We start from the raw sequence: 19,877 nt of genomic DNA, 5'->3' as shown, positions 1-19,877 counted from the left end.
TTTTTTTTTTTTTTTTTTTTTTTTTTTTTTTTTTTTTTTTTTTTGAGAAGCCTGGTTTTCACAATCAGAAAGGAGCAGCAGAAAATTCCGTGTTGCTGGCAGACGGGGGTGAAGCAACTGCGTTTATTCCTCGTTACCCACTATCACTCTTTAGCTGTAGAACTCGCGTGTCAAACATCTACATTTATAAAGCAGCTGATGGTGCTGGGATAGCTGGGTGCCATGCACTTTGGACCAGCTGGAGGGCTCGGGGCTGCGACCTCTGGCTGTGCTGGCGAGGAGGCAGGGCTGGGTGGCAGCAGCAGTCACAGCACAGCTCCCACACGAGGGAGGGGATTTATCCAGGCCCGGTGGAGGTGGAGGTGTTGTCCCCTCTGCAATACTTCGGAAAGAGGTGTGAAAGCGCTGGGTGGTTAATTTTACCCTAAAGAGAAAGAAAGTGGTTGTTGATGGGAGGGAAGCTCCAATTGTTACTCATAACTGTGTCTTCATGGCACGGCTCTTATCAGTGCCTGGATTGTGGGCACCACACACACCCCCTCCAGCTGCTGCCAGCTGCCCACAGAACTCTGGCCTCTTGTGAGAGGAGGAAAACCAAGTCATAGTGGAGGGTGTGATACTAAAGATGGGATTTGCAGAACCCCCTGGTGACCACAGCCCTGCCCTGGGCTCAGTCTCTGAGATCCCCACAGCTCCCCTCTTCTTGCCATGGGGAGACCTGAAGCCAAGGTGAGGGGCACACCACTGCCTGAGAGCAGGCTGCTGCTCACACTTGGGCTGGGAGGAGCTTGGCAGGGCGGGTTTTAGTCAGGGCTATTGGAAAAAGCACAAGGATTTATCATTGTTATTGCTACCACAGGACAGCCTTGGGGAAAATGCAATTTGATGCTTGCTGCCTGGTAGCAAGGCCAATCTATAAAGTGGCTCCTGTCCTAAAGCAGAGAGTGGGAAACTGTCTGCTTCTAATTAAAATCAATTAAGCAAATCACCACAACAGGCAGAAATAAGGCTTTTTGTCCAGGGTGTCATCTGACAGATTTCAGAGCCTCTGAAGTGGTGCATTGAGTGTTTTCTTGGCTTCACCAATTTGATAAAAAGGTGAAAGATAAGAAAAAATTTTACAGAGCAAAACCTGAAAGTAAATTATAAATCCCACACCTCGTCTGTGCAGTGCTGCACTGCGGTCCCAAACTCCCTCCCGCAATAAATGCAGCCAGCACCCAGACCTCACCAAATTGATGCTCTCAGAGACCTGCAGCCATCCCAGGGAGGGCAGCATTTCCATTCAGTCCTTTCCCAGCCAATCCAATTCTCCCATCCTCGCTAGAGCACAGAGACAGACAGCACCAAATGTGGCCCAAAAGGTCAGCAAAACCCTGGTGATGCTGATGAGGAGCTAATTCTGCCCCTTTTTGTTCCCAGGGGACCTTTTGTACAGGTGCTGGGTCTCTGGGATGGGGCATCTGCTGCTGATCTGACATCTGATGCCTCAGCAGATGCAACTTTTGGAAGTTTAAGCCCAGTGAAAATGTCAGCTTGTTTAATCCTCCCCAGCCTGAGGCTTCTTGTGCTGCCTGTCCACTACACATTTAAATCCACCTTCTAAAAGTGAACCCGACTTCCCAGGCACCAGAAGTTGTTCTTAAGCCATGCTTGCTGCTCCTCTTTCAGAGCTTCTGCACCCAAAGGTTTTGCCTGGTTCCTGTTATCCATGTCTGCAGGGGCTCCTGCACACCCATCCTGACACCACAGCACAACTAACTCTATGCTTAGGCAGTGTTTGGTGTTTGCACTTGACCCAGCCATTCTGTTTTGGCAAAGGTGAGGGGTTACTGTTGCTCTTTGTCATTGCACTCACTGCAGCTGAGCGGGCAAGTGGTTTGGGCGGCAGGATAACTGTGCTGCTCTTCCTCCTGAGCACTTCCAGCCCTGGGTGGACAGGAAGCACCAACTGGTACTTGCCTTCCAAGGAAACCTTTGCTTCTCTGCTGCTCGTGTTGTGTGGCTTGCGCCGCTCTAAAACTTGATGGGTTTTCATCTCTTTTCCTCTAAAATGACAAATGCAAAGCTTTCCTGTCTGCACCATGGAATGATCTTCGCTTTCTGTGCAGCAGCCCAGAAAGTTGAGCTCAGCATCCCTGTTTGGATACAAGGTAGTAACTAAATACCTGTTTCTGTCTATCCAGCATGGCAGACCAAGCCATGGTTTAGGGTGTGAGGCAAGGGAAATGCATCCTGAGTTATTCCTGTGGTTCTGCCATGGGGTTGCTTTGGAGACCTGTCATTTCCCTTACTGCATACTGCTGTTCCTCAGCTGTACAAATACACTGCCCTAGCTGAAGTCTGGCTTGGTAAAATATACAATTAATTGTTTATATTATGAATTTGCCTCCTTGTTTTTATTTATTTATTTATTTTCCAATTAAGACTGCTGAGATCAGAGGAAATGCTTGAGCCAGCATCTTCACAGCGAAGGCCGGTGTTCCCAAGGCTCCCAACTCTCTGCCCCTTTCTCCTTTTCAGGCAGCCCAAAGCTTTTTATAGCACACAGCCATGGAAGGGTGAAGTGAAAAAAGTCTGCCATCCATTCTGATGCCTGCATAGGATAAATGTGCATAGTTTGGAGGGGTCCTGTCCCACCACGAGTTAGTTGGGACTGTGGATGATGCTTTATCCTTAGCCCTTGAGAAGGACCTCCTGAGCTGGGGGAGTAAAGAGGTACTGATGCCTGCTTTCCACAGGCTGTGGGCTCACAGCGCAGGGCGGGCATTGGGCAGGTAGGAAACTTTCTGGGAAGAGAGGTGTTGCATTAAAGCCAGACAGTGTCCAGACATCAGGAGAACACCTGGGCCTGTGGGGAGACTAAGCCAGAGGTTTACACCAAAACACCAAAGGAGCTTCCTGCCCCAGCAGCTCTCTGTGGGATCACCGACAGGTGCCCTGCCCAGCACAGGGCTCTCCTCCACCCTTGGTGGGCAGCTCAGGGGCACTGGCTGCTGTTTGACACCCCAGCTCTCTTTACAACAGGAGGTATTTTAGCTGACAGGACCTGTTCTGCATGAAAAATAAAAACCTTTGTTAAAAGCAGACCATCATACCAGGAGAGGCTAGACACTTGTAGAGCAGTGGGGTTTGCTGCCATCCCTTTCTCACCGTCTGCCTCTTGGCAGGAGCAGTGGGCTGGGAGTGGGTCTCAGCTCTGCCATGCCTGGGCGGCTCCCTGTTTTGGCAGTGGGTTTGTGTGAAGCTCCTCTGGCTGGAAGGACTCTCCCTGGATGGGAGCAGCCTGGCATTGTCCTCTTTCAGCAGGGCTCCTCCTCCTGCCATCTTTCTGGAGTGGAAAAGCATCCAGGTGCTGACACCACGCTGAGGATCAGAGGGGTCATTCCACCTGGATGGCCACTGCAACTCTGCACATCAGGTTCAAACTATGAAATCCCAGCCCTACCCCGTTTGGCCATGGGCCTTCCAGCCACAACAGCTCCCAAAGCACCAGGTTGTGATCCTGGAGCTTCAGACACTTACCTGGGGAAGCTTCAGCCAGGAGCACTCGGCGCGCTCTAAGGGGATCCATTTCCAAAGCACAGAGACGCTGCCAGCAAGTCCCTTTCGGGGCAGGAAAAGTCTCGTTCTTTGGCTCCCCCAGTACTGTTTTACACGAGAGGCTTTTGGCAGCACAAGGCTGTACTCGCTGCCCTAGAGGCGAGGTGCTGCAGGACACCGGTCCTGTGCTAGGCATGTGTCCCCTGGGCTGGTGGGAGCTCTGGTCTTTGCATGGTGGCAGCGGATGGAAGCAGGGCGTGGCCCCAGTCACTTCAGCGGTACAATACGATTTACAGCAAGCACTTTTCTCAAGACATCTGTGGGGACAGAGCTTCAGTGAGCGTCATATATACACAGACAGCTGGGTTGGACCCTCCACTACTGCAAAGCAGTCAAGGATGGAATCTCGGGGTGGGAAAAAAGTACCACTGGTTTGCTTTGACAGCCTGTACATATATCTATGAATAGCTCCTTGGCATTTGATGTTCGCAGCCAGCGTCCTTTAACAGCGAGCATAAAAAGGAGGCAAAACGTCTTCACAGCGACCTCCCCCGGGAGGAGAGAGAAAGCAGCATCTCCCACTCCCCTGGTTCAGCTGCCTGCCCAGGTGCCACCTTCGCCAAGGGTGTTTCCTTGTCCGGGCACCCTCGTCCTCCTCGTCGGCCGCCCACCGCGTGCTGGCCGGGACCACTCCTAAGCCAAGCCATGCTTGCCTCATCTCCGCTGCTCGGGGCCGTCAGTGCAAGTCTGCGCCGGCTGCTCGGCATCTCCGCTCCGCTGGACGGGCAGGTGAAGCGGGCAGACACAGGGAAACAAAACAAAAGGGAGAAGAAGAGAGACAAAGGGTAATGAAAAGGTCCGTGGCCCACGGCTGCCAAAGGAAATCTCTCGCCGTGTTTCTCTGACCATACTTGTCCCAGCCACTACAGCTGCTGTGGGATCCCCTGTTCCTTGTAGCCTGTGAGGAGGGAGGGGAAGGGAACATGATTAGAGTTAATTCCTAACGAGGACCCTCGGTGAGGCTCAAGCAAGCCACAAGCCTGGTTTACCAGGAGTGGCAAAAACCACGTGGGAAAACAGGGAGGCTGCCACATTCCCCCTCGTGGCCAGGCTGCCCGGGGCAGCCACCCTGCCCTGCTTTAGCCAACAGCTGCCTGGTGCTGCCACCTTCCTGGCACAGCCGTGGGGACGCTGGCAGCCAGCCCTGCTGCTGTGGCACCCGCCTGCCACCAGCCTGGCATGGGCACAGGCAGCTCTGCTTGAAGAGATTGTAAAGGCACAGAAGTACCAGCGGTCACCAGTTCCAGCCCCATAACCTAAAGCTTTCATGGAGTGTGTTTTCCTGCAGTGCAGGGGAAATGGATGCCCTTGTATCCTGCTCCAGAGACACGGCTGTTCCCAAGCACTGACCTGGCAGGTTGTGCATCCGACACGCATCTCTCCTTGTGATCTATTTGTGTTTGAACCTCGTCCTCCCAGAGCACTGCCAGGCAGGAGGAGGTTGGTTTCCTCTCTCCATCCTTTTGTTCCCATGCTGGCTTTTGCTAAGGGTGCTCCCCAGCAGCAACCAATTTGCACTGCAGTTTGCACAGGTGAACAAACACTTCTTGGAGGAGAAGAGGAATGCCTTGGATCACAGGCTGACATGTCCGAGTTCAAAGATCTCGGGATGCCTCTAATGATATTCTCACTGCCTGGTTCTGCACTTGCTTTGCTTCAGCCCAGCAGAATTACAGGTGCTTTAGTTCGGGCACAGCAGCCATCTGGTGGGCCTGGAGGAAACTGAACTTTTCAGCAGCAAAACCAAGGAAACTGCCTGGATATCTGTTCTTTCACACCCTTTCCTCTCCTGTGGCCATGAGGTTTGATGCACTTCCCAACCAAGACAGCAAAGCCTTTGGGGTCCCCACTGTGTTGCAGCCCCACGGATGTTGCAAGGGCTTGAGCAGCTTGTCCTGCTGCTTGTCACAGCTCTTCGGGGTCCTGGGCCCCAGATTATTTACTGTCCTGCACACCGTGCTTGAGGGCTGCAAATCCCATAGAGGACAGCTCCATCCCCCAGGAGGGCTAGGGCGGGGCAGGGCAATAGGAGAGCATCTGCAGCTCCTGTGCTGGTCCAGGATAATGAGAAAAATACTGGATTTTTTAATGCTTTCCTAAGCGGTTGCAGTGACTGTGCCAGAAGCTTTACCCGCTCTCCTTCCAAGAGAAGCTGGGCTTGTTATTCTGACTGTATCAATGCAAAAGATCTTATTAAAGAAGCAAACTGTCCTTTCTTGCACTGCCTGCCACAGTGAAGATCTTTCAACTAAAAAACTTTTTAAAATCTGGAGGGGTTTTTTTCTTAGTTTAAATAACGTAAGTAGCCTGTCATTTTTATATTTTGAATTTCAAAGAGGCCTGACATTTCATATCTCAGAAGAATGCTTAACTTTTCAAACACTTTCCCATTTATGCTTTGTAATATTTCTTTCCAACCCTCATGTTAGTCTTTTTTAAGTGCCTTACAGAAACTGAACACAAAATACCAGCAGGTGCCAGAACCCCTATCTCTAAGGGACTTTTTGCTGAACTAAGAATTGACTCCAGCAAATGAACTTTGCTGTACTTTGGAAAAAATCCACACATTCACCCAGGCTTGGCAGTCTGGATCTCCTGCTGTTAAACAAGCACAAGGGACAGATTAATGACACTTAACTGAATTGCTGCCTTTTGTGTGCAGCTGAACAGAAAGACTCTCATCTCTTTCAAACAGCTTTTTCTAGGGGGCAAAATGATGATTTCACATGCATTTATGTTTTAAGTGTGAGCCAGCTCTGAAGGCAAGGTGAGCTGGCTGGAAATCTGTACTTGGGGCTTGTCTATGGCACTGGTTTAATTTGTTTAGGGAGCACAGTTAAAAAAAAAAACCAACCAACCAACCAACCCCATGGACCAAAAAGGTGGGGCCTGCCTTAAATCTTCAGCAAAAGTAAGAGTAACTTGCTTGTACAGCCATGCCTTTTATTGAGATAGAAGAAAATTAAGACTGAGAAATCCTTTCAGTCTGGCTATTGGTGTTGAAGCTAGCTGGAAGGAAGTTACAGTGGCCAAGCCTGTCTCTCTCTTTACATGACCAAAGTAAGGCAAAAAATGACCTGTCCTATGCTAAACTCGTTTATTACAAGATTTCAGACGTAACTTATCAAATAGTTTATATGTGAAAATAGTTACTGCATTTCTTGCACAGGAATAGCTGTTCTGTAGGAAGCAGCTTTACGTTAATATGCCTGCAATAAAGTTGAGGTGCAATCCTGTACAACAGACAGCTCCGGGTTCAGGATTAAGTGGGCCTGTGCACAAAGTCACTGATTTAATCCAGTTTACTTGAAATTGCACTTCTCCTGTAAACCATGGCATGTAAGACTGAGGCAAAAAGAACTCAGTCTGTGCACAGGCTGTCCTTCTAGGGCTGGGTTTGTGCAGAGGGCGGCTTCAAGGCTGAAATGGGTTCCTGCTCTGCTCCGAGGGGGCCCTTGGGGCATCCCCAGAGGCATTTCAATGCTGTGTGAAGATTTTCACCATCCCTGGGGCTGTGCAGCCAAAGGACAGACACAGAGACAGTCGGACACACATATGTAGAGGCACATGGCTGGACTTGGGCTGGGAGGGGGCAGCACTGGCCAAAGCGACTTCCAGATGTCGTGCCCTGACCAATGCTCACTGCTCTCCACGGGAAACTGCCTCGGAGTGTGAGGAGGAGGAGGAGGAAGAACAGAAACAAACTTACCTTGTGAGACTTTGATGGTGAACAAAAGGAGGCAAACGAACATGAAAGAAAGAGAGAGGGAGAAATGTAACTGTAGACGATATATCTGAAACACATGGAGAACCAGAAGAGAATGAACAAACTGAGGCTGCAGAGTAAACAGAGAACAGCTGCTCTACCATCAGACATTCACACCAGGGCTAAACATTACTTAAAATCCTTTACTTGAAGTGGATCATTTCATTTGGGACTCTTGTTTAAAGACGATAGGGCAATCATCATCTGCTTTTCCAGCCCCAAGCCAGACAAGCTGGATGGGCTAGCACCTCTGAGCAATGCTCCCAGAAAATCTTTCCTCCATGTCATCGGTATTTCATGGGTTTGACTGAAGGGGAACCACTGAAGGAAGGCATCAAACAAGACATCACAGTGTACCAAAGGGCACATGGCATGCCATTCACAGTCTGGGAGCTGGGAACACTACACCTGAAGAGTTTTTGGTAGTTTCCCTGCTGAATTTGCTTGTGTCCATAGATAACTCACAACCACAGCATGCCTCAGCCTGTCTGGGTGCTGCAAACACTGGTGCTATTTAACATTCCTACAATAGTTTAAGAATTTGCCCCATCACTTCATTTGGTAGGAAACTGTAAAAAAGGGTATTTTAACTACTTTCCTCAGGCCTAGTTTGGGTGATGGCTCTTTTTAGATTTTTTTAAAAAGAGTAATAAGTCTAAGCAGGCAATTTGTCCTCGGAATTTTCTTCATCTCATGAAGGGTTACCAGTTGTTTTGGGCCTTCTGCTCCCCTTTCCTTCCCAGGACAGCCGTATTACCTGCCCTAGCAGAGGTCCTGCAGAGCAGAGAGGTTCGGTGATGCTCCCCAAAGTCCCTCGGAGCCTGAGGATACAGTGACTGTGCAATCATCTACTGCTGCTTCTGGCAGGGTCTGAGCAGACCAATTAGCAAAGGAGTGACAAGGATGGCATGATTACAGGTGAGTTCTCACTACTGGCTGGCAATAGCCCCAAGAGTCAGCTGAAGCCCCCTCCAGTGAACCTGAGAGCGATGGTGCAGCCATCGTTCATTCAGAGGCCAAAAGCTGAGGGAGGGCTTCCTTCAGAAAGCAGGCTTGACTTCTTGGCTGCGTTCAGCAGAGGCAAAGCAATGCCTGGACAAACAGTCCCTGACTTGTATCCCCTGTGCCACATCAGCAGGACATTACTATATTATTTCTCTGGTGTTTCTGTCAAGAAATGGCACACAACCTTTTATAACAGGCTCTGAGCAGGTGGGGACTTCTGGAAAGGCCATTCCACTGTGTTCATTCTGCACAGCGGGGCTAATGAAGATGTGGGCTGGGAACAAGGTGTGCCTTAGCAGAGGGAGCTTTGCCTGGAAAGCCTTAGGAGGCTCATTTTCCAGTTGGCCTTGGCCAGCTAATTAGCTCTGGTTTGCCTCAGCTCTGTGCATCATCCCCGCAGAGCTGGCGAGGGCTTTGAGGAGAGCACAGTGCAGCAGCGCTGCCCAGACATTTTTTGGCAAAAGAATTAAGTGCTCCTTTGTAATTCTACCTTTGCCTTCAGACAGCAGGTACAGCAGAGGACTGTTCCCAAAGCCATATGGCCGCTTAAGGAAGATATCTGTGGTGTCCAACGGGGCCAGCTGGCAGTTCATTTAAATTAGCAGAGAAAATACCCTGTGCTGTGGTGCTGCCAAAAGTAATTAACAGTGACAGCAAAACTGCATTCAATTTACTTTCCTTCTGGGATATTATGCTGCTAAAGTGCACCTTAGAGGAGATGAGGGTTGGACAGGACCCCCCAGGTCAGTCGGTCTCTTGCTTGTCCCTGACAGACACGGGTCTACCCACTCTTGGGGTCTTCCAGGGACAGAGAGAGCAGATCTTGCCATGCCACCTCTGCAGCACTTTGACCTTACTGGAGGAAAAATGTCTTCTAATTTCCACACAGGTCCTTCCTGGTGTTATTTAAGTCTGTCTTAGGCTGAACTGCTGCCCTCTCACATTGACTAGCCCACTGAACATCTTCATCACCAACACGCCTACTGTCTTACGGTTCTCTGGACTCTCTCCAGGTTTTCCACTTGAAGTACAGCCTCCAAAGTTGGCCACAAGCCTCACCACAGCTTTATGCATGCAGAGAAAGGTGATGGGATCAGTGAAAGCCCTACAAGCTCTGCTCCCACCTGCCTGTGTGGTGTTTGTTCCCTCCGTAGCAATGTTCCCCCTGTGCCACTTGTGACTCACTGCAGCCACCACATCCTTCCCTGAAAAACAAGTTGTTCCCTAGTGTGTATTTATGCAGTCAATTAATCCTTCCGTAGAGTCTTGGGCTTGTCCCTGCTGAGCAGCACTTACTCTTTCCAGACCATTTCTTTGATTTGCGTGGATCCGGGCACTGTCCAGCACTGGTGTGCAGCTGGGGAGCCTCTCCTCCAGTCCATCCTCAAGCCACAAATGAAAATACTGAGCAGAGCTGGATTCAGGAGGGACCTTTCAACACACCTCTCTTTATCTCTTCCCAGGTCAGGAAAATCCATTTAGAGGACAGTTCTCAAGCACATTTTCACGCAGGCCACGTCCCCCTGGCTTGCTGGTAGGAACGCTGTGCGAGACGGGGTCAGCATCTGAAGGTTAGGGATGGCTGACTGCTGCCACCTCACACAAAATTAATTCCTCTGCCACCAAAGGGAATCAAGCCAGCCTGACACAGCTCGCTCTGGACAAACCTGCAGTGACTTTGTGGGGGTTTTTTATTTTTGTATTTTATTTTCTAAATGTATGTGAGTCACTTACTTGATTACTTCTTCCAGTAATTGAAGTATACCTGATTGGCCTATAATTCTTCTCCTTGTTCCCTCATTAAGGACAGTATGCCATTATCTTCAGAGCAGACTCCCCCTTTCCATGCCTGGGAAATAGCACTAGAAGATGAAAAGTTGCAACAAGGCTCCCGTTCAAAAGGCATGTGGATGTGGCACTTGGGGACATGGTTCAGTGGTGGACACGATGGTGATGGCTTAAGACTCAGACTCAATGATTTTGGAGGTTTTTTTCAACCTCAGTGATTTTATGATTCTGTGGTTCTAACTCCCTCCCAGCTCTCTACCAGCTAACAGAGAGGCCCAGATCCAGGGAGCAAGGTACTTATCACTTAGGGAAAGTCCGAGCAGAGTCTCCAACCCTTGGCTGCTTCCCACCCTCCTCCTCACTGCCAGCCCTCACCAGCTTAGACAGCATCCTCTGTGTTCTGCCTCTAGCCCATCCAAATAGCATGGCACCCTCACAGGGACACATGGGATCGACCACTTCAAGGCAAGGGGACTAGAGGTGGGCAGTATTTTCACATTTTGTTAACTATTTCCCATCTGCACACAGATTTAAGTTGCGATGGTATACGATTTCTGTCCAGTGCCTCCAATGGTTTGCATGCAAACAAAACCCAGCCAAGGCAAACTGTTTCCTGGCAGTGTTCTTAAATGAAATGTCTTATTTCTTGAATTTGAAACATGGTTTCCTTCTTAAGTTATTATTTTATTTTTAGCATGATAACAAGAACCACTTTGGGTCTGACAGGGCTGTTTGATCCACCTAAGAGCAACCGATCACTTTACTCCTTGTCTCAATTGAGTTTTTTCTTTTATTCTCCATCAACCAAGAGCTGCCTTATTTACCCACTACTTTCTCTGCATGGCATGTAAACTTAAAAGCAGCTATTTAATGAGATGGAAAGAAAATCCCAAAGGCTGCAACTTGTCAGACGCTGCTGGTGAAACATAAGACATGCTGGTTCCTCTTGCCACTCTCTACTACCACCAGAGGGATGAAATACTGCTACTGTGCTTGGGGACCTCTTGATTGAGCATTCCCACCACATGCTGCTCATCCATCCTCTGCCTCCCAGGCTGGTGGAATCCAGCCAGATGTGGGAAAGAGTGTTTGGGAGATACTTCCAAGCTGTGTGGTTTTCCTCAACAGTGAAGGTGGAGCAGAACCTCCAGTAAGACCCTCCTAAGTGCCAACCCCTCCAGCTGGAGAGCAGGGCTTTGGAGCAAAGCAGGTCACAGTTTCAGTGGTGGTTCTTTATCAGGACAGATGCTTTCCTGACTCTCCCCATCCCTGCAGAATGGGGTTCTGCCAGACAGCAAACCGCACACGGGGGCTGCCCCGCAGAGGAAGAGCAGAAGAGCTTATGATTATGAACACGCAGTTATGGGATTACACACAAATCCAGCAGATTCTTAAGGACACATCACACATGTACACCAATTCACAATTTAGCCTCAGAAATCACCTGCTCTGCAGGTACATCTGGAAGGAAACGTGGCAGGTGGTTTGCAGGGTAAAGCAAAGAGCAAGAGTGCCTTCATCCCGAGGAAAGCTTTTGCTTTGCACATGTTGAGGTTTTTAATATCCATCGTTTGCTCTGCATGAGGACTGCCCTAACTGAAGCTGGCTCAGAAATTAGCAGGTGATTTGGTGAGAGGGTTTAACCCCTTGGGTTGGCAGCTGAAAATGTGCACTGGTTTCCTGCTTTTTGTTTTTTTCAATTTCATCCATTTTGTCTTTAGGCAGGCTCCTGGCAACTCCCTGAGATCCTCTCTCCCCTTCTGTCATGCAGCCACAGATGTCACCAGCAGAGATGACAAAGTGGAGCCCCTTCAAACCAAAAGGCCAGAGCTGCTGGTAAGATGGTCTCTGGGAGAAAGGCTTGCTTTGGGAACTGCCTGTCCTGTCGGCCTGAAAGATCTCAGACCTGTTTGGTTTGAGGGCTTTCCCACCGGCCTCTGACAGCCTCTGGAAAGGGAGTGGGGTTTTGCAGATGCCACCAGCACCCTGAGCTCTGTGTGCTTCTGGCTTTGGAGGTGAGGTGAGGCTGTCACCTCAATCCTCTGCACCAGGATACAGGAGGTATGATACAACTTTTACACCAGTGAAAGCCTCTACCAGATAAAAGTTACTGTATTCTGGGTTGGTAATATCTACTAACTGGGGACTTAAATTATGCAAATTTTTAAAAGGATTCTTCTTTCCTTAGGCTTATGTTTTAGTCAACTCCAAGGGTGTATGGGTAGTCTTGCTAGGAGCAGCTTCTGCTGCCTGCTGGCTCAGCCTAAGAATATGGTCTGAGACATGAAAAAAAACAAAACAGAACATTGGGTAAATGTATCCTGGGGAGGAAGGGGAGGGTCCAGGAGAATCCCCAGGGCTTTTTTGGGGACAACTGGCCCTGGGAGCAGAACCAGCCTAGCAGAAACGTCTCACTAACCACAGATTTGCAGCCAGAGTTGCAAGGGAGAAAGGGCTTTCTTGTTCAAATGGATGTGACCATGGCAGATGAGGCTCCAGACAGCAGAGTTCACAGTGCTCCCCCTTCCTGCACATTTCATTTCATAAAGGGAAGTTCTTCACCCATGTGGTAGGATGGGAGGCTCTCCCAGAAATGTCACAGGGCCCATTCCTACTGCCTCCTAGCAATTTCTCTGCCTACTGTGTTTCTCATGGACTTGCAGAGCCCATCCTGTGGCTCTTCTTCCCTACAGTGCAGCCCAGTGGCTTGCAGGGACATTATCTGGGACCCAGCAACACGGGCACGGAGAGGAGAAGTCAGGAGGGCGAGTGCACTGTACTTACTTGCAAGAATGACCATGTCCATGCCCCAAAATATGCTCATGATCCAGCCGACCATGACGATGGCCGTCAGGATCTGGATGAGGGCAGCAGCGATGTTCAGCCAGAAGACACAGCACATGTGCCGGTCAGGGAGGTCAGTGCGGGCCCCACACAGCACCGTGAACGCCGACACGAACGTTCCTGGGGAGAGAGCAGCAGCACAACACCCACTGAGAGCCACGGCCTCCTGCCAGATCCCTCCCCTTAGACCTGCTCCCCTCGTAGCATCTCACTTCCCGTACTTGAACACCAGGGTGGAAAAAGCACTCTTTGGGTTTTGGCTCCTTCCCTCCCCACCCGACAGTAACCATTTATGCACTACAAGGGAGTGCTGTGTGTCTGTGGAAATACCTTTGTTCTGCCTGGTGGCTCTCCCCTGGGGAGAAACACTACACAGCAGCTCTAAAAAGGAAAACTGAACCCAGAGTTGCAGGACTGGCTCTAGAAATCTCTAAAGGTTTGGCAGTCTGCTCTAGAATTCACAAATACTGCTCTAGAAGGAGCAGACACACACAAAAAGGAGTGGCACTGCATTTTTGCACGGTGCTTTTCCCAATCACAAGCTGCTACCTGAGGGCATGTTTTAACCAAGAACTTTAGGAAGCTGAACTTCTTAAAGTGCTGGAGCCAGAGGATCTGGTGTGGCAGCCCTTGGCTCTGCTTGAGACCAACTTAGAAATCTTGCAGACACACTTCAGACTTCCTGAAATGTTTCAGATGAAGGAGTTTGTTGATGCATGAAAGTTAAAGTTGGGGGGAAAAAAACTACACCACAGCAGCCTTTCACAAAGATTCTTCCTAAATTTATGCCATTGGACAAGGCAGGTTTTTTACTTTTAGCTGATGTGGTGTGCTCATGGCTGGCTGAAACTCACAGCTCAGGGAAGCCCCAGGCAACATACAGAAATACACAATATGGATAAAGAGCAGAAGAAACTGTTCCTGGCTCCTATAAAATATGAGCTGTCGGCCAGGAGGTTCAGGCACCTCATCTAAGTATGGATTTCATCACCTCTTAGCATTATGAATTGTCTTTGGGCTTTTCTTGATGCCTTGAGAGGCCACCTGAGAACAGAGACTAGACAGGAGTAAGGGAGTAAAGGTAGGTATTTATTTGAAAGGCCTTCAAAGGTACCCCCTGGGGAACCAGAGGCTACTGCCAAGATGGACCCCAAGATGGACAACAGGTCACGAGTTCTTCACACCTTTATAGGTTTGGTTCATTTGCATAGCAGGGTTAATTCTCCAATTAATGCTTCAGTTAATGATGTAATTTCCCCCCTTTAGAGGTTTTTTGGTTTATACTTTTTGGGCCTAGGACAGTCTGAGTGTCCTTGGAGAACAGGCCCAGAGAGGCTTTGTTATGTCTACCTAGCATGAGAGAGCAGAAATTAACAGGCTACAAGAAACTTCAGTTACACACTGGGCAGTACAGGATTTGAAAAATATGAAAGTTAAAACCTAAGGCATCATTCTAAAAACAAGTGCAGCATTGCTAAGTACCAAGATGCAGTGTTGATTGTACTGAATAACATAGTTCTGTGAAATGTTTCCTTTGCTCAATACATTGAATGAAATTGATGGTTTCTATAAAAACTGCCTTTTTTCCTCTCAAAGGATGGAAGCCTGCAAACAGCCTGTAAGATGTGAATGAATGAACACATCTTCAGTGCACACGAGTGCCTTGTTGAACTCAGAGGAAGGCGGGAGTCCCTTGGTTTGACTGAAGGTGAGGACAAAACACTCAGTTGACACCCTTGTAGTAAAGCTCATTAGACCAAGAGTGCAGAACCATCTGGTTAGAAGCAAAATACCATTTTGTCCTGTGCTGCCAGGGTGGTGGAAAAGAGAATCCCTTTGCTGCCTCTTCCTCAGTGGGTCACAAGGATAACAGGCAGCTGAGATGCCAAAATGCTGGGGAAGGCTGGCTACAGCCTATTTTTAATCCTGCCACCCTCTGCAAGCTTCAATTCCAGCGTCTTCCTAACACTCCACCAGCTCTTGAAACCCTGCTCGTCTTCCTACCGCTGTCTGGATCCGATTTCATATTCCCACCCCCTCCCTGTGGCACATGCCAGAGCTGGGCATGGAGCAGGCACGGAGGGGAGGGAGTGAGTGCTGCTGGGGCAGGGGGAGGCAGCCCTACAGCACAGCATCACTGGCGGGGACAAGGGCAGCATCTTCTGCATGAGGACCACCCCGGGCTTCCTCCTCTGGCTTTCACAGGCAGGGTTTCATCCCGTTATCCACCAAAAGAAAAGGGTCTGCAGAGCGGAAAGGGAAAGTCATTATAATCCCAAAGGATGTTGTGTAAATCTCTCCATAGCTGTCTTTTGCTCTCTGGCTTTGTTTTCCATGTCTCTTGTGTCCCCCACGTAGGATTATGTGACATCTCTGCCCTGCTTCACCCACCTTTTTTTTTTTCTTTGTATTTTTTTCAAAGCAGAAAGAAGCCTGGAATATTTCCCCTCATGCGTCCTGAAAGTGTTGTCTTCAAAATTACACTACAGCACTCTCTGAGATTAAATATGGATTGAGGCAAGATCAGAGACTGGGTGGTTTTGTTTTCCCATCAGGATGCAAAATCTTGCCAAATGGAAATGCCTGTCTCTTTTTTAAATGAAAATCTTCCCCTCTTGCCTTACCTTTAACTCTTCCAAGATGTATTACAAAGAAAGGTCATAAATGAGCAATAATTCTTACACTACAGCTTCAAATCCTTCCAGTGAAGCTTTTAAGATATTTACATCATTAGAGCAAGGTGCTGAATTAGCCAATTAATGCTCTGAATACCACAGTGACTAAGCTAAAGTCTAATCCCATTCAGAAAGGAATAAAGCTAACAAAGCATTTAAGTGTCCTCCTCTGGACTGGGAATAGATACAGAAACTGGGATTAAAATCTCATGAACCTTGGCTTCTGATTCCTCTTCAGGCCACTTTCCTACTCACAGGAGCCAAATCATTTTTCCAATACCAGTGCATTTTCTTTATTAATTATGATTAGCCAATCTTTGGGAGCTTGCTGGCATTCTTGAATACAAGACTTTAGCCATGCCAGCAGGCATAGGATAGAAGCATTTCTCCCCTACTCCACATATGCTTGAGAATGTGAAGCAGGAGTAAGAGTCTTAAATGCTTTTGCCAAAGTAGATGTTTTCCCCTTAGGAAGCCATCGTGGTTACACCCTGCCAAATATGGAATTATTTGCATCTGGAAACGGAGAGGTGGAGAGGAGGAGGAGGAGAAGAAGGAAGGCAAACAAGCTGTATCTGCTGATACCACCTGGCTGCCTCAGAGCTGGGGCACCAAACCATTTCCCTCCCTGACCAGGCATTCAGACACTTGAATCCCTAGAGCCCGGAAATCCTAAACCTGGAATGCCAACCGCTGGGGTGATGGTGGCTAAATAAATCAGCAGTCCAAAAAGGACTCAGGCTGTGAGTGCAACCAGCAGACACAAACCAGTAACTCCACAAGCAGATACAAACTGAATGCCCACGCAGTTATGCCAGTATAACATAAGTGAATTTTAGTAAGCATTTCTTCTATCTCCCCAGTGGAAAACACCCAAACTGCAATGAAATCTCAGATTATTCTAAATCATGAATTAATACTGCCTCTTTGGGGACACAGGGGAGGTGATGAAAATGTCCTGTCCTGTTTTCAGTGAGTCTTTGTTCAGCCCCTTGCAATCACGTGGCTGAACTGTACAGCCCCTGTTGCACCTGAAGCCAGCAAGTACCAGGGGCTGGGCAGAGGGATGGGTGGGAGCTGAGCATTGCTGTTCTGGAGCAGCTGGGTGAAGAGCAGCAGAGGGTGAAGGCACCATGTGCAGCAAGCCTGTGAGGGGGTGTGACACCAATTTTTCTCTTTGGACTCGTCTCACCTGGGGCAGTGTCAGCCAGCTGGGGCACCCACATGGCATTGGGATAGAAAAAGAGCCCCTGAGAGCCTCTGCTTGCTTTGGCTGTCAGTGCAATTGGGGTATTTTTAGATTACACCAGTAAATATAGAAAGCTGCTTGTTTCCAACAGCTTAACCCATTGAACATGGAGGGGCTGTGTTATCTGCAGAACAACACAATTAAATGAACGGGCAAAGAAGGGGGTTTTACCCTTTCTCTCCTCTCTGGTCCATTGCCATGCAGGATAAAGTCCCCTCTCTGGTGTATGCTGGTACCCTGGCAGCCAGGGCCTTCACCTGCTGGTTCCCTGCCTTACAGAGTACACCAAAATAGTATGACAGGGATAGTTTGGGTTTTTTTCTTTTAGAGCAAAACCTCACACCCTGGAGAGGGCTCCCCTGGTTCCCTACTGTTTGAGCCACTCATCCAGAGTGGAGAAAGGCATGAGGTGGAGACCATGGCCTGTCCTGCACAGTTTCCTCTGTGCTATCTGAGAGCAGCAGGGGCTGTGTGTCATGGAATACCTTAAACTGTATGAAATAAGTTTTTCTCTCCTGTTTTTACAAGAAAGCCTATCCTGGGCACTCCTGCAAGAGCTTTAGTCAGACAAGGAGCTTGGCACATTTCATGTGGAGAACCAGCTGTGATGGCACCTTCCCAGAAACATCAGAAGTGGGAGCCTGGTTGGAGCCGGAGGGAGACGGGACACTGATGACCACAGTGTAAGTGCAAGTAACTTGAGCATGCAGACAACTTAGTGGGCTTCCTGCTGACAGCCAGATATCCGAAACTTCCCAAAAGAAAGCACCTCTGCTGCAAGGAAATCACATCTGATGAGCTGCTACAGGTGGAGGAACAGCAGAAACCCAAATTACTGCAATCAGGGGCCGCATGTGGAGATGATGATAATGATTCTATGATGACGATCCCTACCCTACAAAAGCCTGGAGCCAGGGAGGGGGTGGGAAATACTCCTTCCTCTTCCTGAAAGCCTGGAGATCATTTAAGACATTCCCCTGTAGTACTGGGAGCAAATAAGGCAGTATTACTGTGTCACCTTTCCTGCTTCTAGAGAGGAAAAACAGGGCCACGTCACGACTCAGGGGCTGGAGCAAAGCTGCGGGAGACACACAGCTGGAGGCAGGTACAGGCAAAGATGGGAACAAACTTGGAGGTGTCTGTGGGAGCAGGGCTGTTGGATCATCGTGGGGAGATGTAATTAATGAGTGTGTGTTTTGTGGGGATGAGCTGTACCTGTGTAATGTGCCAGGGGAGCGCTCTGTGGGGACGTGTCTGGTGCGTGTCTTTGAATTTGCTTAAGTAAAGTGATTATTAGCTGTCATTAAACAGTGCTGGTAGGTATTGTGAGGCAGATATTGTGGATGTGCTGAAAATTCATGAGATGTGCTGGTTCTTGTTCGTATGAGTCAGAAAAAGCTGTGCAAGAATAGTTATAAGGATTGCACTCACTGCCTCAGAATAACAGTGGCTATGGTATCTGTTAGTCAAGGCATCCTTGGTCCCCAGTGTCATGAACTTGTTTTAATACTCTAGTTAGAGCTGTAAAGAGTTGTTTCAGGCTTGGAGGCCTCCTCTCATCCTTGGCATCAATCCAATGCCAGCTGTAGCCCTTGGGTTATGATGAGGGAAACTACAAAACCTTGCTTAAGGAAGGGCTAAGGCAGCATCTGCTGATGCTCAGCACCATTCCCCCCTCTGCCTAGGTGGGTAGAGCTGGGCTGTGGAAAGGCCACCATTAACAAGGTGATAAAATGGAGTTGCAAAGCATTAATGCCCGGGATGACCATCTGCTCAAGTTTCCTAAAGCAGACAATTGTTTATGTCATTGCTTGAGGAAACAGATGCAAAGCAAAACCCCCTGGAAGCATTCTGGCCAGTGTGAATCCTCACCAGTGTTCCCAGTCTCCACCTGGCTGGATCTCACTGGGGCCTGAGCTGCATGAGAGAGAGCCTGCCAGTGCAGGTGTGTCACCTAAACCCCCTGAGGTAAGACTGCTTTCTCTCCAAGCTTGTTGCAGCTCTCTGAACAGAAAAGGCTGGTTCAGGAAAACATTTGAGGTACCTCTGTGTCATCCATTGTGGCTGTTGCAGGGCTCTTGACAGGGTCTCCACTATGCCTCCTCTTCCCATGGCTCCCTCAGGGAGCTGTGGTTGCAGGCAGGGGGCAATCAGTGAATCTCTTTGGTTTGCAGCAGAAGTAGAGGTGTGGAGGCTGCAGGGTGTCCTCTTGACAGAGTTGATCTTTACTGAGTACCTGGCTCGTGGCCAGCTGTGCTCCTTTGCCACGGGGCAAATTCCTACCCAGTTTCCTCAGAGGCACTCTGAGTGAGCAATGGAAGACACCAAGCCATGTGCCACTCATAGAAACAGATGAAAACCAGTCCACAGGGTTACAGGTGCACTCCTGGAGCACAGCATCCAGCTGGACAGTCTGGGGCCTTCTCCCACCGAGCAGCTTGGGAGCACTGAGGAACTCCTGGTGCTGCTGCTCCTATGGGCTGGGCCGGAGCTCAGTGCAGGGTATGGAGGCTGTCACTGACACTGCAATTCCTCACCGGTTAGTGGGTGCTAGGCTTGTTTCTCTTGGCAAGCTGATGGTTGGACTTGGTGACCCCAAAGGTCTTTTCCAACCTTAATGATTCTGCAATACTATGAAATATGAAGAACATAGAGGTGGCAAGAATGCAACACTGTGCTGCAGCACCAGCAGGGCCTAGGTGTCCCCCACATCCTTCCACTTGTAATTCATTTCAGCCATGGAAGTAAGCCAGAGCTGAGTGCAATTGCCTGGTTTGGAATTTTTTTTCTAGAAATAAGCATGTTTTAGACTAACATCTTAAAAGCTCAGGTTAAAGCCTAATTAAGCAGCCATGGGCAAGCTTTTTTCATCTTTCCAGTGTCCATACTGAAGTCTGCCCCTTCCAAATACAGTGCAAGGGGGCTAGAGTGGGTAGGTGGTTTTAAC

At 49.0% G+C, this 19,877-nt stretch overlaps 1 protein-coding gene across 6 annotated transcripts in view; it reads right to left on the bottom strand.

The window, feature by feature from the left end:
• Positions 1–109: 109 nt before the first annotated feature.
• STUM (stum, mechanosensory transduction mediator homolog) overlaps positions 110–19,877 on the bottom strand; it is a 46,727-nt gene continuing 26,959 nt past the window's right edge. Inside the window, exons 2-5 of one of the 6 annotated variants that reach the window (XM_042051631.1) lie at positions 12,947–13,126; positions 7,313–7,321; positions 3,526–4,501; positions 110–424 (exon numbers count right to left, since the gene is read on the bottom strand). In XM_042051631.1, the coding sequence (XP_041907565.1) occupies positions 4,467–4,501; positions 7,313–7,321; positions 12,947–13,126 (224 nt within the window). In that variant the 3' untranslated portion in view covers positions 110–424; positions 3,526–4,466. The remainder of the gene's footprint in view (positions 425–3,525; positions 4,502–7,312; positions 7,322–12,946; positions 13,127–19,877) is intronic. The other 5 variants (XM_042051630.1, XM_042051628.1, XM_042051634.1 and 2 more) reach the window with 5 other exon arrangements.

The sequence above is a fragment of the Corvus kubaryi genome, unplaced genomic scaffold, assembly GCF_017639235.1.
Source record: "Corvus kubaryi isolate FWS band 111438036 unplaced genomic scaffold, C.kubaryi_AGA036_p1.0 76, whole genome shotgun sequence".
Taxonomy (NCBI): domain Eukaryota; kingdom Metazoa; phylum Chordata; class Aves; order Passeriformes; family Corvidae; genus Corvus; species Corvus kubaryi.
The sequence above is the reverse complement of the archived record's forward strand: the minus strand, read 5'-3'. Positions and strand labels throughout refer to the sequence as shown.